The sequence below is a fragment of the Culex quinquefasciatus genome, chromosome 3 (assembly GCF_015732765.1).
Source record: "Culex quinquefasciatus strain JHB chromosome 3, VPISU_Cqui_1.0_pri_paternal, whole genome shotgun sequence".
In the NCBI taxonomy this organism is placed as follows: Eukaryota; Metazoa; Arthropoda; class Insecta; order Diptera; family Culicidae; genus Culex; species Culex quinquefasciatus.
The window spans coordinates 83,052,401-83,068,647 of NC_051863.1; the positions used below are offsets into that span (position 1 = coordinate 83,052,401).

At 35.5% G+C, this 16,247-nt stretch overlaps 1 protein-coding gene across 1 annotated transcript in view; it reads right to left on the reverse strand.

The window, feature by feature from the left end:
* The window catches only part of LOC6034010 (potassium voltage-gated channel protein eag), a 48,100-nt gene that overhangs the window by 7,216 nt on the left and 24,637 nt on the right, over positions 1–16,247 (reverse strand). The window contains 11 exon segments of the mRNA XM_038262778.1: positions 909–981; positions 1,229–1,387; positions 1,526–1,717; positions 1,897–2,051; positions 10,053–10,149; positions 10,265–10,408; positions 11,026–11,132; positions 15,244–15,249; positions 15,520–15,651; positions 15,762–15,874; positions 16,041–16,161. Coding sequence (XP_038118706.1) covers positions 909–981; positions 1,229–1,387; positions 1,526–1,717; positions 1,897–2,051; positions 10,053–10,149; positions 10,265–10,408; positions 11,026–11,132; positions 15,244–15,249; positions 15,520–15,651; positions 15,762–15,874; positions 16,041–16,161 — 1,299 coding nt within the window.

Consider the following 16,247-nt stretch of genomic DNA (forward strand, 5'->3'; position numbering starts at 1 on the left):
CGGTATACCCTTTCTCGGCTCATTTCTATTATCTGTTTATCAGCACCTTGATCATGAAATACATTATAAAGTGTGTTTGCTTATTCCAAATTAGCGTTGTTTGTGACATAAATGGCCTAGCTAAAATTGATATTATAGTTAGATCAAATTTAAACTTCAAAGGTGGCGACTAATCAAGCTCACATCTGAAAATTGGGTTTATACATTTTAATACCACCAGAACAAACCCTTGAATGCTCACCAAATGTTATTTTACAACATTCTAGAATGTACAGATTTTACAGAGAAACCGTCACACGAGATAGAACACGGCAACCCAAATAATTTTTTTGAAGAACCCCAATCACCATCATTATATTCTTAAAATATGATTGGAAATGTGTCATTCATTTAGGTATGATGTCAAAAAACAATTTCTACGCTAGCGTCATTAATAAATGTTGCATTGCATTGAACCACTTACTCCCTAAAATTTTGAAGCGAGTCCGAACATTTACACGAAAACAATAGAAAAGACAATAACAAAGTAACATAAATTAAGATACACGTTAATCAGATAAAAAAAGAACATAAATTAATATGTGTAAAACAGGAAATCAAAGCGTGAACATGAAAGGACATTTGAGTGTGAGTGAAAGTGACCTAGCGATCGGTGTGAACACAATTTAGCAGAATTTTGGCACTTGTGGCAGTTTCTAGCTTCCGAATAGATAAAACCAATCAACACCTAGTAGGAGGTTTGCAGCGACAGACAAGTTTTGCGCTTAGTCGATACAACAGTGTGGACAGAACGAGCCGCATATAGTGAAGTTTTGTTTTGGCTTAGTTTTTTTTTGCTAAAAATAACACTACGCATAAGAACAGTGTCAAAAAAACTGGACGTGGCAACGGAACGTAGAACACTGCACCTGCAATTATCATCATGCAGATAGTGAATACCTTCTCGTTGTCCGTCTCGGCAGCCACATTTCCGAATCCAACCTAGAATGGAACAGGAGTAAAAAGACGACGATGAAAAATACTTTGGAAAAACTGATCAAATAGAAAATGGTGCTTCGGGATTGCTGTCGTTTGAAATTTTAAAACTTAATTTAGCATGGTTGTAACGGACAGGTCCCCCGTGAATAGATTGCTCGTTTGGCGACGTGTTGTTCAATTTTGAATGGAACGAACCGTGCTGAAGCGAAGAGTGACACGAAATTGAATCAATATATCAATGTATGCTTACCGATGTCATGCATGTCATCGTGAAGTATAGTGCTGTAACGTACATCGTTTTCCGCGATGGTCCATTGACCAATTCTGGTGCATTAGACTCGTTGGACCAAATGTACGAGTACGGGCTTTGGGTAACGTTTGCCAGCTTCCACAACCAGCTGTACTGAACCTGTTGTGGTAACGGTAGATAGAATAGAACAGAGAGAAGGGCAAATTATGTATAACTATTTTCGCGCACATACAGCGACCCTCTTTCACGATTACAGCAAATTTAACAACTCCAATTAGTGGCCACCAATGAACATACCCCATTGTCAGCATCACTCCGTCCGATCGAGTACCAGATGCACGCGAGCCAATGAGCAACCAACATGTAAAAGCACAACAAGAGTATCAACATTGCGGCTCCGTACTCCAAATATCGATCCAATTTTCTAACAACACGACCCAAGCGCAACAGTCGAACTACTTTCAATGCACTGAACAATGATCCGATTCCCTGTAAAAAATAATGGCATTAGTTTAACATCGTTGCAGCAAACATTGCTTCGCAGACTTCTGTAATACCACTATCACAAAAATCCCCTCTTATTTTGCAAACTATTATAATCATGTCCCTTTAACTATGTACACAGTAAACAACCCCCCATCCACCCATAAAAGGGAAACACTACTCACATCTTCATCGTGGTCGAAGGCGTTGAAGACGTCGTACGGCAGACAGCTAAGCAAATCAATGATGAACCAAGACTTTAAATAATTCATGCGGATAACCTTCGGGTCGCTAACCACCTCCCCTCCGGGACCGACGAACGTTGTATGGAAATTTAATACTGCAATTAAAACGGAAAGAGGGACGGACATCAAGACGATGGACAAAACCATAATGACAATCTGGAGAGACAATTTTGCGTGCAATCATAACAATCACAATAACAACGCTGAAACAGTCTGAAGTTCCAAACATAAGGCAAAATGCCAAGGGTACTCTGCATAACTGATTTGATTTTGATTCAAATATTCAAAATCATTCGGTATACATATGAAGAACTGACGAAGTATTGCTTCCCGGTATGGTCGAAGTTGTGGTTGTTATTGCTAATGAGTGTTCAATTATTCAAAGTATTCAGAATGAATCTAGATAGGTGCATCGATATTGCCCTAATAACGTCCATTGTTTGTTTGTATAAATCAACATCTAAACAAAAACTGGCTCTATTTCAAATGTTTAAAAAAATAAACTATATTGGGGTAATTCTCTACCAATTCACACGAAATCGGGAAAAGTTGCCCCGACCCCTCTTCGATTTGCGTGAAACTTTGTCCTAAGGTGTAACTTTCGTCCCTGATCACGAATCCGTCCATTTTTTTTATATCTCGTGACGGAGGGGCGGTACGGCCCCTTCCATTTTTGAACATGCCAAGATCGACGACAACCAACTTTTTCAAAACTTTTTTTTCGTAAAATCGCGATAACTCATGATGTTTACAAGCAAACCCCTTATGTTTATAAATCAAAATTTTGTGTAATTGTCTGCCCTACAACTTTGTAGAACATTGCTACACTCTAAAAATAACCCTGCAAAGTTAGAAAAAAAACACGAAATTTTAAAATGAAAAATGTTGTTCTAAATGAAAAAATGACCCTTCTGGGTCAATGTAGATTCGAAAAGTATATTAAATTTCCCTTAAAATGACATGTTCCAAAAAGGAAAATTGGAGAAATTTAAAAACGTTTTTAGTTTTTTTTTATGAAAAATAACGTTTTTTTTTTCGGAATTCTAAGTACCCTATCAAATCGGGCATCTAGTTTTACATAAAAGTCACTTTGACACCAAATTTCTATCTATCACCGTTTCAGGCTGCAAATGATTGAAAAACACCTCTTTTTCGCATGTTCAAAAATGGAAGGGGTCGTACCGCCCCTTCGTCACGAGATATCAAAAAACGGACCTCGGATTCGTGATCAGGGACAAAAGTTATCCTTTTGTCCAAAGAGGATCGGGGCAACTGCTGTGTGAGTTGAATAATGCTACCATAATGCTACGGGAGCTAATTTGAAAAAAAAAGTTTGAATAGAGATAGTGGTCTTCGAAGCATCAAATTTTGTAAACGGCTGTAAACAATTTGATGCTCAGGATCCGCAAGTTGTACAGTTGCAAACTATTTCACCCAATTTTTAGTCAAAATTATGCTGTCAATTGTGTGAATAACTTATACTATGGTCATGGCCAAGTCCTGGAGTACTAATACATAAACACAAAATTTTGTTGTCAATTTCCCAAGATATAGATTTGTAAATCATAACATGAAGAATTATATTTTTTCAACGTTTAATATACTTTCATCTTGTACAGTTTTTTTTCGTTCAGACTTTCCTCTTCCTAAAACATAACCACGATCCAAGTTGACCTTCAAAAACATGAAATATTTCAAAATTTTACGAAGGCACACAGCAAAAATTTGTCCAATACATACATAGTATTATGATATTAAATAAATGTACTGATGTAATATTTAGTCATTAAGGTGAAAGAAAATAAATATGAACTAAATAATACACCACCGTCAAACGGAAGATGTCTACTGCATCTTTCTTTTGCTTTTGTCCACTACCTGATAACAATGACCTACAGAACAGCACAGGCTCAACTCGAGGGGAAGCATGACATGGTATGGCGGAAGCAAAATAAAATAAATCGAGATGACCTATGGGAGATTTATACGTGAGCAATTCTCTACCAAAACCGGAAATGGATTTTATTTGTATTTTTTGATTTGACTCAAACTTTGTGGGGGCCTTCCCTATGACCAAATAAGCTATTTTGCGTCATTGGTTCACCCATACAAGTCTCCATACAATTTTGGCTGCTGTCCATACAAAATGGTATATTCAAACAGCTGTAAAGTGAATTTTCTGATCAATTTGGTGTCTTCGGCAAAGTTGTAGGTATTGTTGAGGACTTTTGAAAAAATAGGTACACGGAAAAAAATTTGCAGATTTTTTATCAACTTTTTCACTAAAACTCAATTTCCCAAAATACGTATTTTTGATTTTCGAGATTTGATATGTTTTAGGGACAAAAATCCGCAACTTTTGAGCCATAGAGAAACATGGTCAAAATCTGCCGCCGAGTTATGATTTTGAAAGTAGTGATTTTTGTAAAAATCGAAGCAAAAACAAATTTGACATTTTTGATGCAAAATTGAATTTGCAATCGAAAAGTACTCTACATATTTTTTGTTAAAGGGCTCCGTTTTCTAGATATAGCCACCGAAAGTTTGATTTTAGCGAAATATTTGCAGTTTTTCAATTTTTAAAAATAGTGACCATGAGTGACCATTTCTATAAATATTTTTTGAAAGTTCAGAAAATTTGCTATAAAATTGTCTAAGAGACATTGAAGATTGGACCTCTGGTTGCTTACAGCGGCTTAAAGAAAAAGATACACGAAAATTGAAGTTTTCTAAGTCTCACCAAAACAGCCCACCATTTTCTAATGACGATATCTCAGCAATTAATCGTCCGATTTTCAATATTAATACATAAAACATTCGTAAAATTTTCCGATCTTTTCGAAAAAAATATTTTGAAATTTTTTAAATCAAGAGTAACATTTTAAAAGGGCCAAATATTGAATATTACGCCTATTTAAAATGCTAGTCTAGATTTAAAAATTTTCAAAATATTTTTTTCGAAAAGATCGGAAAATTTCACGAATGTTTCATGTATTAACATTGAAAATCGGACCATTAATTGCTGAGATATCGTCATTAGAAAATGGTGGGCTGTTTGGGTGAGACTTAGAAAACTTCAATTTTCTTTTTCTTTAAGCCGCTGTATCTCAGCAACCAGAGGTCCAATCTTCAATGTCTCTTAGACAATTTTATAGCAAATTTTCTGAACTTTTCAAAAAAAATATTTATAGAAATGGTCACTCATGGTCACTATTTTTAAAAATTGGAAAACTGCAAATATTTCGCTAAAATCAAACTTTCGGTGGCTATATCTTGAAAACGGAGCCCTTAATCAAAAAATCTGTAAAGTACTTTTCGATTGCAAATTCAATTTTGCATCAAAAAATAATGTCAAATTTGTTTTTGCATGAAACTTCGATTTTTTACAAAAATCACTACTTTTTCAAAAAATCATAACTCGGCGGCAGATTTTGACCATGTTTCTATGGCTCAAAAGTTGCGGATTTTGTCCCTAAAACATATCAAAAATCTCGAAAATCAAAAATACGTATTTTGGGAAATTGAGTTTTAGTGAAAAAGTTGATAAAAAATCTGCAAATTTTTTTCCGTGTACCTATTTTTTCTCAAAAGTCCTCAACAATACCTACAACTTTGCCGAAGACACCAAATTGATCAGAAAATTCACTCAAAAGTTACAGCTGTTTGAATATTTACATACCATTTTTGTATGGACAGCAGCCAAAATTGTATGGAGACTTGTATGGGTGAACCAATGACGCAAAATAGCTTATTTGGTCATAGGGAAGGCCCCCACAAAGTTTGAGTCAAATCAAAAAATACAAAAAATAAAAATGGTCGAAATCGGCCGATTTCGTAGAGAGTTGCTCACGTAGAAAGTTGTGTTTCACCTTCCTGATTAAGAATATGTTCGAAATTTTATTTTTTTTTTCATATTTTTTTTTACTTGAGCCACCACGCGCCTCCGCCTATGAAACTTTATATGGGAAAACATTTTTTTTTCACCGATAGAATATTTTGAATAGAACATTTTCTTAACGAGGAAAGTAAAACACAACTTTCTACGTATAAATCTCCCATGGGTCGTCTCGATTTATAGTATTTTGCTTCCGCCATACCGTGATGAACTTTAGGTTCCCCAGAAACACGTGCATTATGTTTTTTTTCCAAAAAGATTAAGACAGGGTCGAATGGTTTTTCTACAACAGGAGTGGTCAAAGCATGGCCCGTGGGCCAAACGTGGTCTGCGAGGTGATTTTTTGTGGCCATTTTGAATGATCTTGTAAAATGGCCCGTTGACCACATGTTAAGTGATTTATGCTTTTCAAAGTTAATCTTTTTGTAGCTAGTAAAAATTAATGATGTATTAATATTTGAATCCCCATTTTACGACACAAATATGTTGTTCAATAATATTAATAATCAAAACGATTTCAAACGTTTCTATGTGAGTGAAACTAGAAAATATCGTCAAAACCTTCATCAACAATTTTTTATAAAACGTTCAAATTTGACTTAGGTAGAAATCTGTGGTATTTTTTTTTTCAAAAACTTCAAAATGTCAATGGAAATTTTAGTGCGATTACCTGAATACGATTAAAAATGCATGCCTCAGCTTTAATATTAATAATGAGCATTTTCTTATTAAAACATAATTTGGTTTTAGTGAATATTCGATAAATACGTGTTATCGCTAATTTTTTTTCGTCGAATCTTATTTTTGTTGGAAATAATGATTACAATAATAGAATAATAAAAATAAAATAACGCCGTTACATATATTGTTCACATTACACCATTTTCGAAATATACAAAATATGACAATAAAGGAGGGCCTCGTGGCGCGGTGGTTAGCGGCTTCTGCTGCCGATCCCTAAGATGCTATGGGGCGCGGGTTTGATTATCGCCTTATCCTCCAGGCCTTCTATCGGTTGGGGAAGTAAAACATCGGTCCACTTGCGTAAAAGAGGTTTTGGGTGACTCACCACACATAACCTTCAGACGCCTAGAAATGAGCAGAAACTTGCAACAGAGCCCACAAAAGACCCGTTAAAGTGGATTACTGTGTGTGTGTGTGTGTGTGTGTGTGTGTGTGTGTGTGTGTGTGTGTGTGTGTGTGTGTGTGTGTGTGTGTGTGTGTGTGTGTGTGTGTGTGTGTGTGTGTGTGTGTGTGAATGTGTGTGTATGTGTTTATGTGTGTATGTATGTATGTTCCCAAATTTCTTGGCAAGTTTTCTCAGCACTGGCTGGACCGATTTTGATCAAACCGGTTGCATTCGACTTGGTTTGGGGTCCCATACATCGCTATTGAATTGTTTGAAGTTTCGATAAGTAGTTCAAAAGTTATATATAAAAGTGTGTTTTCACATATGTCCGGATCTCATTAAAATGTATGTAAACTATGTCCGGATCCACCATCCGACTCATCGTTGGTTAGGTTATCAAAAGACCTTTCCAACGAGTCCAAAATATTGAAGATCTGGCAACCCTGTCTCGAGATATAGCCACTCAAGTTATATTTATGTACATTTTTATTCCAGATCTAAAGAAATATGAAATTTGTGTCCAACCCAGCCATGCCAGATATACAGATAAATTTGTATATTATAGATTTTTCGATCCCAGAAATCTCAAAAATCTGTATATACAGATTTTTAAAAAATCGACGTCTTCGTGCTATCTTGTCGCACCCGTCATTTCGACGTTCCGAGAAAAACGCGTTTAAAGGTTTGACCTTGAATAAACAAAAACGATAGCACGCAATGTAAACAATAACAAACGCGCTTGAGTTCATTGTCCCGAAGTTGAAGAGTAGTTGAAGTTGGTTGCTAGAGTCCCGAGTTATAATTACAAATGTTTACGGTAGTCTAACTTGTACGTGTGTCTAACGCGTTCTGACCTGAAATCCCTTTGGCCAGTTGTCACACTTACATCAATTTTCAGGGAGTGACAAGATAGCACGACAAGATTGAAACTACTTTCATATGTAAAGTGACAAAAATGCATGGAGTTTTTTCGGATTTCGTTGAATATCTCAGGATTGAAAGCGAATTTTGGGGATCTGTGAAGGTCAAAAGATGAGGTATTGTGAGCTGCACAAAATGGCGTTCTTAACTCAATTTGGCTCAAAATGCTCGTACGACAAGTTAGCACGACGGCGACGAAATGGTTATAGGTGAATGTTTCAACAATTTAGTAAATAATTTATGCTTTAATATGATACAAAAGCTTAAATCTGTTGTTAAAAATTTTAAAATGTCTTCTATGGCTTCGAATTCGACAACATACAGATAAAATACAGATTTATTTTCAAGAAAATACAGATCTCCCACAAAATAATCTTGCAACGTTGGTTCAACCCCATCATATCACCCATTGTTGGTAATGAGTGAGGAAGGCTCCAACCACATAGGCGGATTTAGTTAGTTTTTTTTTGATAATGAAAACAAAAGTATATTCAGCCAGGAGAAAAAAACATTCGGTTCTCTTTAGATATTTTTGAAAAAATCAAAATGCACGTGTTTTTTGTGACCCCAAAGTTCTGTTCAGTTGAGCCTGCTTCGAAATTTTGTGAGTCGGTGTTATAAAACATTATGGCATTTCAACATTAGAGTTGAGTTGAAAAGGTCCTATAAACATATGAAAGACAATAGTTTATAGGACCTTTAAAAAACTCTAGATCTATCTAAAGAGGCGAGTCCAAGAGTAATTTTATCAGCATTTACTATAAACAACATTCAGCAATTCAATGTTGGTCGTTTAACTATTGAATAATGTCTGATGTAAACTTAGTACAACAAATAGTTTCGAACGTTATTTGTATATTTTTTTAAAGTGTAAATATTTTTTTTACATATTCGAAAATACTTTGGAAATCTTTGATTAAACGATAAGATTTTCGTAAATAATACTAGATGTTTTCTCCAGAAACTTCGCTTTAAACTTTGTTATTTGTTCAGATGCTAATATAGGGGAAGGTGGGGCAAGACGACCATATGGGGCAAGAGGAACAATCGCTCGAAAGGCCGTAATTTTTGCAATTTTGATTATTTCCAGTATGAGGAATTGTTGCTAGCAATGCAATTAACTACTACTGCTACCACATATCCGCCAAAACGACGTACACGCCACGGGGCGTAAGATTTAATTAAGTTTTTCTCTAAACCTTTGTTTTCTTATAATATTTGGAAAGTACAAAATAAGGCTTAGGGTTCGTTTTAAGGCTCATTTTATCAAAATGCTATTTTTCCTAGATCAGTAGTGTCCCTACCAATGACTTGCACCTTTTATAAAGTATGATTTTACTTTTAGTTATTTTTGTTGAGAGTTTTTAAAAAATCTTGTTCAGGTGGGGCAAGTGTACCATATGGATTTTTAGTATGGAAAAAATTACGAATTGCTGCAACAACATATTTTATTGGGAAAAAATACATAAAAATACTTAAAAACTGATAAACAGTTGTTAAAAAAAATTGTCCATGCAAAATATAGTGATATTTTTAAAATTTCCTTTTTTTCATCTGAGTAATATTTTTTTTTGTAAAAAACGATCATTTTTTTAGTAAAATATTATCATTTAATCTAAAAATGAAAGAAACGTTTCAAATACATTCTAATCTGATGTATCTAAGTGATAACAGTTCACTTGTTAGCAAATTGACATGTTGTTACATGAATTGTTCCTCTTGCCCCAACGGGTTGTTCGTCTTGCCCCACTAGTTGAGAAGAACGTACGGAAAATCAAAATTTTCAAAATCAATTTTTTACATTAAAAAACAGGATTTTCTTTTAACTTTTTCTATCAAAGCCTTAGTCAAGACCTGGAATAAGATGATTATGAAAAATCCGACAGAATTTTTAACGTTTTTGATGGGTTATAACGAGCATTTCCTTAGCTTGTTACACTTGCCCCACTTTCCCCTATATATCAACAGATTTTGGAAATGTTTCGCTGCTAAGAGCATCTCAATGATGAGGTTTCAAAAAACGTTCTTAGAAATAGTTGATAAAAAAATGATCACATTTTGTTTGTCAACTTTAGTTAAAATTATAATCATAGGGTGCACTTATGTGCTTAATACAATTTTAATTCAAGAATAAATAAAATTACTACTCACCAATATCTATGAAAAATATTACGTCTACTATCGAGTCAACTACTAAGAGCGAAACATCCTCGGATGTTTTATTCTTGAAGGCTACATTGTATGGTACCTGGTAGGAAAGAGAAAGGATACGACACGTTTGTCGAATAAAAGAGTTTTACAAGTTATGCTAATTATTCTCGTGGAAAGTGTGGCATAAAAGTAAACAAGCACAGTTTACTCACCATGATTGCAGTATAAAATGTTAAACACAGTATCACCCAATCCCAGATTGCTTTAAATGCACAATAATGCAGTAATATGTGCGGCGGTGTTTTTGGCGCTTCCTGACGATATTGTGGCATAACATCGGCACTTAATGACATCATCTGAGGACATTTTTCCGCCCGTTGTTGTTCCACGAGGGCCACGTGGGTGGGGTGGCGCCAGTAGCGATGAGACGAGCGGAAATTCGTGAGGACACACAGCATACAAGTCCGAAATTAGTCCATGGTGTGAGAAGCAGAGATAAAAGAAAGGACGGACGAGAAGCATTAGGAGCGAGTGAGAAAGAATGGAATGTTATTTAAAATTAAAATTGTGATATAAGGCCACCGTAATAACCGCTGAATAATAAATGATGGTGACAATAACCCGCTCGAAAGAGTCTCTCTAATAACAGGGGTTATAGATTCCAGCGAAAACTTGCAAGCAAACCTTGTGGAAGCTGAGGCTTGAATCTGGATCACTCTTACTAAGGTTCATCTAAATTGTTTGAAAACACGCAGATGAAAAAAGTTGAACCTACATTTTAATATAAAGTGATAGAACGCTTTCAATTAGCCTTATATCTTTCAACAAAGGATTGATTATAGAAAGCCTATTGAACGTAACATTAAGATTCAGTGTTAGCTTGATTAGTCACAATTTTAAATTCACATTTTGAACTAGTTTCGAGCTGAAATTGTCATACATCACACTTTATTCGTGTCTTTCGCATACTCACATGAGCTAGATTAGATTGCTTGGTAGGATCCTTTAGGGTAGGCAAGTGCGCACTGAATTGACGGCTTCTGGTTACGGACCGGGCCAGTTTGGCAAACTTGGACAATCCTTTGGGAGAGAAAAATGACAGCGAAAAAAGGAGAACACAAGACAAGAGCAATGGATTAAAAATGTAAATTAACAGCCAGTGGAGAAAGATCACAAAACCAAATTGAAAGCATTGTTAGTGGCTCTACGGCATCTTCCATCTACGAAAGCGGGCATAAACGTGAGTCATGATAATAAAAATGTGTCCCTTCTCGCCGGATACGGACACGTTCGGCGTCTGAAATCAAGAAATCTGTACAGCACAACCCGATGTTTCTGTTCTGTTCCATCCGGCACGGTTCTGACGGTTGCTGTCGACGCTTTTGCTTCACGTACCGCCCGAATGTCCCGGTGGATGCAAAATCAAACCGAGGATGATTTCATTGCTCCCTGATGGTACATAAAACATTCATCGCCAATGACCAGACACGTGGACCCACAACTCATACAACCCCCTGCGAAGGAGAGAATTGCTCCACCCGGCAAACACGCAGCTATGTACAGCACAATCTGACTATGGCCAGATAAACGGAATCGTAGCAAATCATTCGGGAACGAGGTTGCATGTTTAGTATTCATGAGTGATGCCGTTTTACTGGGTTCTAGTTAAAGAAACTTTCTCTCTGCTTACAATTCTAAACTGTGTTCACTCAAGACACTACATGTTCATAATCCCCAGAATAAGTAGAAAATCCATACTCGGTCATGATCTCTTTTCAATGATCCTTCGTTTTAAAGTGTTATTTGATCCCTGATCTTGCATTAGGGGTATTTTTATATCTGTTGACGACGTGGCAGTAAGACCGCTTCCAATTTTGTGGGTTACATCATTTTGTTGTTTAAACCCGTTAATGATAAGAAATGTATTGCCTTTATTTGACCTTTGATACAAAAATCAGAATAAAATACAGATTTTACCATACAGTAATTCTCCACGTATTTTTCGTTTGCTATTAGGGTATCCGTTGCCGAGCTAGCATGGTCTAACAATGCCAATTTGGAATAATTTTCTACACACACACACACACACACACACACACACACACACACACACACACACACACACACACACACACACACACACACACACACACACACACACACACACACACACACACACACACACACACACACACACACACACACACACACACACACACACACACACACACACACACACACACACACACACACACACACACACACACACACACACACACACACACACACACACACACACACACATGCATTTCTCAAAAATCATAGTTTTTTTCCCTTTTCAACAGTAATGGCTCTCTGCGTTGCGAAAACATGGATTGTAGATTGTAATTGTAGAAACAGAATGGATTTCAAAAAAGTTGCCTGTTATATGTAGACCAAACAGCCTATTGTTGTAAATATTTTTATCGGATTCCCATGAAAAACGGGGTTTGACACCACAGGCGCAAAAGTGAAAATAATCAACCTTGTACCAGCGATAACAAGAAAATTATAGCGATGAATCATACTTTTTACTACTTCAGAAATTGTTTATCAAAAGACGTGGTTTTAGCAAAAACCACCTTTTTTCGTTATTGTAGAAGCTGTTTTCCAGGGTCATTTCTGAAAAACTCTCAGCAAAACAGTTTTTAAATTTATGAGTAGGAATAAACCATTTAGTTATTGAAAAGAAAAAGAACATCTAGAAGTGGGCATCAAACATTTTCCTATGCTTCAACAAGTTGATAACAGATCTTTTGGTAGACCTCATTATATCTAGGCAAAAGCTAGCATGTTTTGAACACAAGCACACAATTTTAGCGTGGAGGTAAGCCGCTTTTTATTCCCATCATCTCCTCTGAGTGCTTCGGATGTACACAACCATGCAAATATCCACTTCATGCGGCCAAAGAGGGTGCTACATACAGTATGTAAAAAAAGTATTTACACCCCTTGGGCACTATGCACATTTTGTGATGAAACATGTAAACAATTTAATGTTGACATAAACCTAGTACTACGTTTTGTTCAGAAACTCATGCCGAACATTTTGCTGCAAAAAGCTCATGAAAATATGTTTTCTATAAAAGTTATATAACAAATACTATTACAAAAATAAAGGTGCAAAAAGTTTGTACACCTTTCGAAAAATTAACATAAATAAAGTTATTTGTTGACAAATCACCATAAATCCAGTCTCCCAACTCCAAATAGGCATCCTTGACTGATTAAAAATATAATTTGGATTGAATATAAAGTTTACTAACTACTTAGTATAAAAGTTTATATTACTCTGGAAATTCTATATAAAACTTATCTAAACTTAATTTTGCAAACTTTCAATTTAACTAAATGTCAATATATTACCATAGAATTGCTAAATAAACATTCTGGAGTGGGTATAACACCGTTTGGGGGTCTTTGTATCGCTAGAATATTTTTCGTTGGAATTTCGTACCAACCCGGAATTACGTCGTCGGAAAATCCGCCGGCATTCGAACCGGTCCACAATTAACAAGTCAACCTATGTGGCATCGGAAAGGGCATAAAATTTCCGATCTTTTGATACCCAGACATCTAGGTTTTCTATAAAACCCACGTTTTTAAATACCTAGGCAAAAACGTTGTTATGGTTTCGTTTGAGCAATCTGCCAAAAATGTATGGAATTTCGTAATTTTTGTTCTCGTGGATCAAACTTACTTTTTGCCCAGGTATTTAAAAACGTGGGTTTTATAGAAAACCTAGATGTATGGGTATCAAAAGATCGGAAATTTTATGCCCTTTCCGATGCCACATAGGTTAACTTGTGAATTGTGGACCGGTTCGATGCCGGCGGATTTTTCGACGACGTAATTCCGGGTTGGTACGAAATTCCAACGAAAAATCTATTCTAGCGATACAAAGACCCCAAAATGGTGTTATACCCACTCCAAAATGTTTATTTAGCAATTCTATGGTAATATATTGACATTTAGTTAAATTGAAAGTTTGCAAAATAAAGTTTAGATAAGTTTTATATAGAATTTCCAGAGTTATATAAACTTTTATACTATGTAATTAGTTAACTTTATAATCAATCCAAATTATTTTTTTAATCAGTCAAGGATGCCTATTTGGAGTTGGGAGACAGGATTTATGGTGATTTGTCAACAAATAACTTTATTTATGTTAATTTTTCGAAAGGTGTACAAACTTTTTTTGCACCATTTTTATTTTTGTAATAGTATTTGTTATATAACTTTTTATAGAAAACATCTTTTCATGAGCTTTTTGCAGCCAAATTTTCGGCATGAGTTTCTGAACAAAACGTAGTACTAGGTTTATGTCAACATCAAATTGTTTACATGTTTCATCACAAAATGTGCATAGTGCCCAAGGGGTGTAAATACTTTTTTTACATACTGTATAGTTGTATCCTGTATCGTCATCGTCCGTGGATATTGATGCAATGAATTTTCCAGTCGATTCGTATGGGAACAATGGTAGGGTAAGATGCTATAATTTCAGTAGAATTCCCAAAAATAACTATTACAAGAAGCATACTTTTAAGTAAATCAAAATTTGTATTCGTGAGAAGGAAACATTTGAATAATCCTCGTTGAAATTACGATTCCCTATTTCTGCCCATGCCACCAACGACTACGCATCAACAAAATGCTTCGTGTCAGACGGCTTACCCACCCCGTGTGTTATATTTAGCCCCCAAAGGGAATGCTTTTGCCTGTCACCTTTTGACAGGCGATCCACAAGAAAGGCATTTAACTCTTCGTCACTAGTGTCACGCTAAGCTTGGTGTATATTAATATTTAGTTATATTGAAATATTTTAAACTAAGTATACTTGTTGCTCTTAAGAGCGAGTAAAGCCCGTAGTAAAGGTAATCCTATTATCAATCACTCATGTTTCCATTATAAGGAGATATGTTAGAATGTAATTCTGAAGTCTAAAAAAAAATTTGCAATCCTATAACTGTCACCATTATGAAATGGGTTCAAATTTGAGAGAAAGCTAATGATTTATGGATTTAAAATGTACACTTTATCAAATAATTTAAACAAATTTATAAAAGAAGAATAAGTTGTAGCAGTAATAACTAAATCTAATGATTTAAAGTATGTATAGCGTGAATGTTTATTTGTTCAGTAAACTTACCAAGAACTGTTAGTGTAAAAGTATTAGGAAATAGAGAAGCCAAGCAGCGAAAAAGTAAATTGGTAAAATTATAACAATAATGATACAGTGAAAGGAAAAGTTTGACTTTTGTTCAGAAAAGGATGTCAATTGCATTAAATCTTTTGATCGATTCAGCCCAATGTTCTATCATTTCCTCTTATCGAATTATACTCCAATAAAATCTTATTATAAGAATTTTTTGCTCTTTTTTTAATTTTATCTTGCTCAAACATGAAAGAAAATTATATGGCTTACCTCCTTTGGTGTCCTCGCTGTCAATTGGTTGCTTCAGTGCCGTTATGTCGCGAAAAGTGAGCAAAAACAGCACCACCAAATCCCGTTCATTTCTGATCGGGGCCACTTGTAGCAAAAGCCAAAGTGGCGTTTCTGGAAAATTTAAACAAATACCATTCATATTTTCATTGTGTTTTGTTTCAACGTTTAAGTGCTATCAAACATGTTACGATAAATTCTTTAAATTAAACTACGCTACTTACTGTTCTTTTTGTAGAGCAAAACTTCAAACTGGTCATGCTGTTGATGTTCCAACGCGCACTCTACCCTCGTTACGGTATCCTTCTCTGTCAGCTCACCATACATGAAGCCACATCTGAAAATATTTACATTTAGAAATACCGGTACCGGCATCCCACCTATGCAAATCAATGGAGCATTTTCATTCGAGCAGTTTTTGATTTTTTCTACAATGTATTCCTTATGGGAGAACTGTCATTTCTACCACTCGAATCGGGTGGTCCATTGCATTTGTGCCGTACCTGCACGACTTCTGCATAACCTCAGCGCGGTTGTAGCCGCTAATCTTACAAAAGGCCTCATTGCAGTAAACAATCGGGAAATCTACTATTTGAGCATTTGCCAACAGGAACGAGCTGTCCGCTGAAATGAATTTGAGAAAATATGAGGTAAATAAGATTTAAAAACAGGCATAATATTTTGAAGGTAGATTAAAAGGCATCAAATTA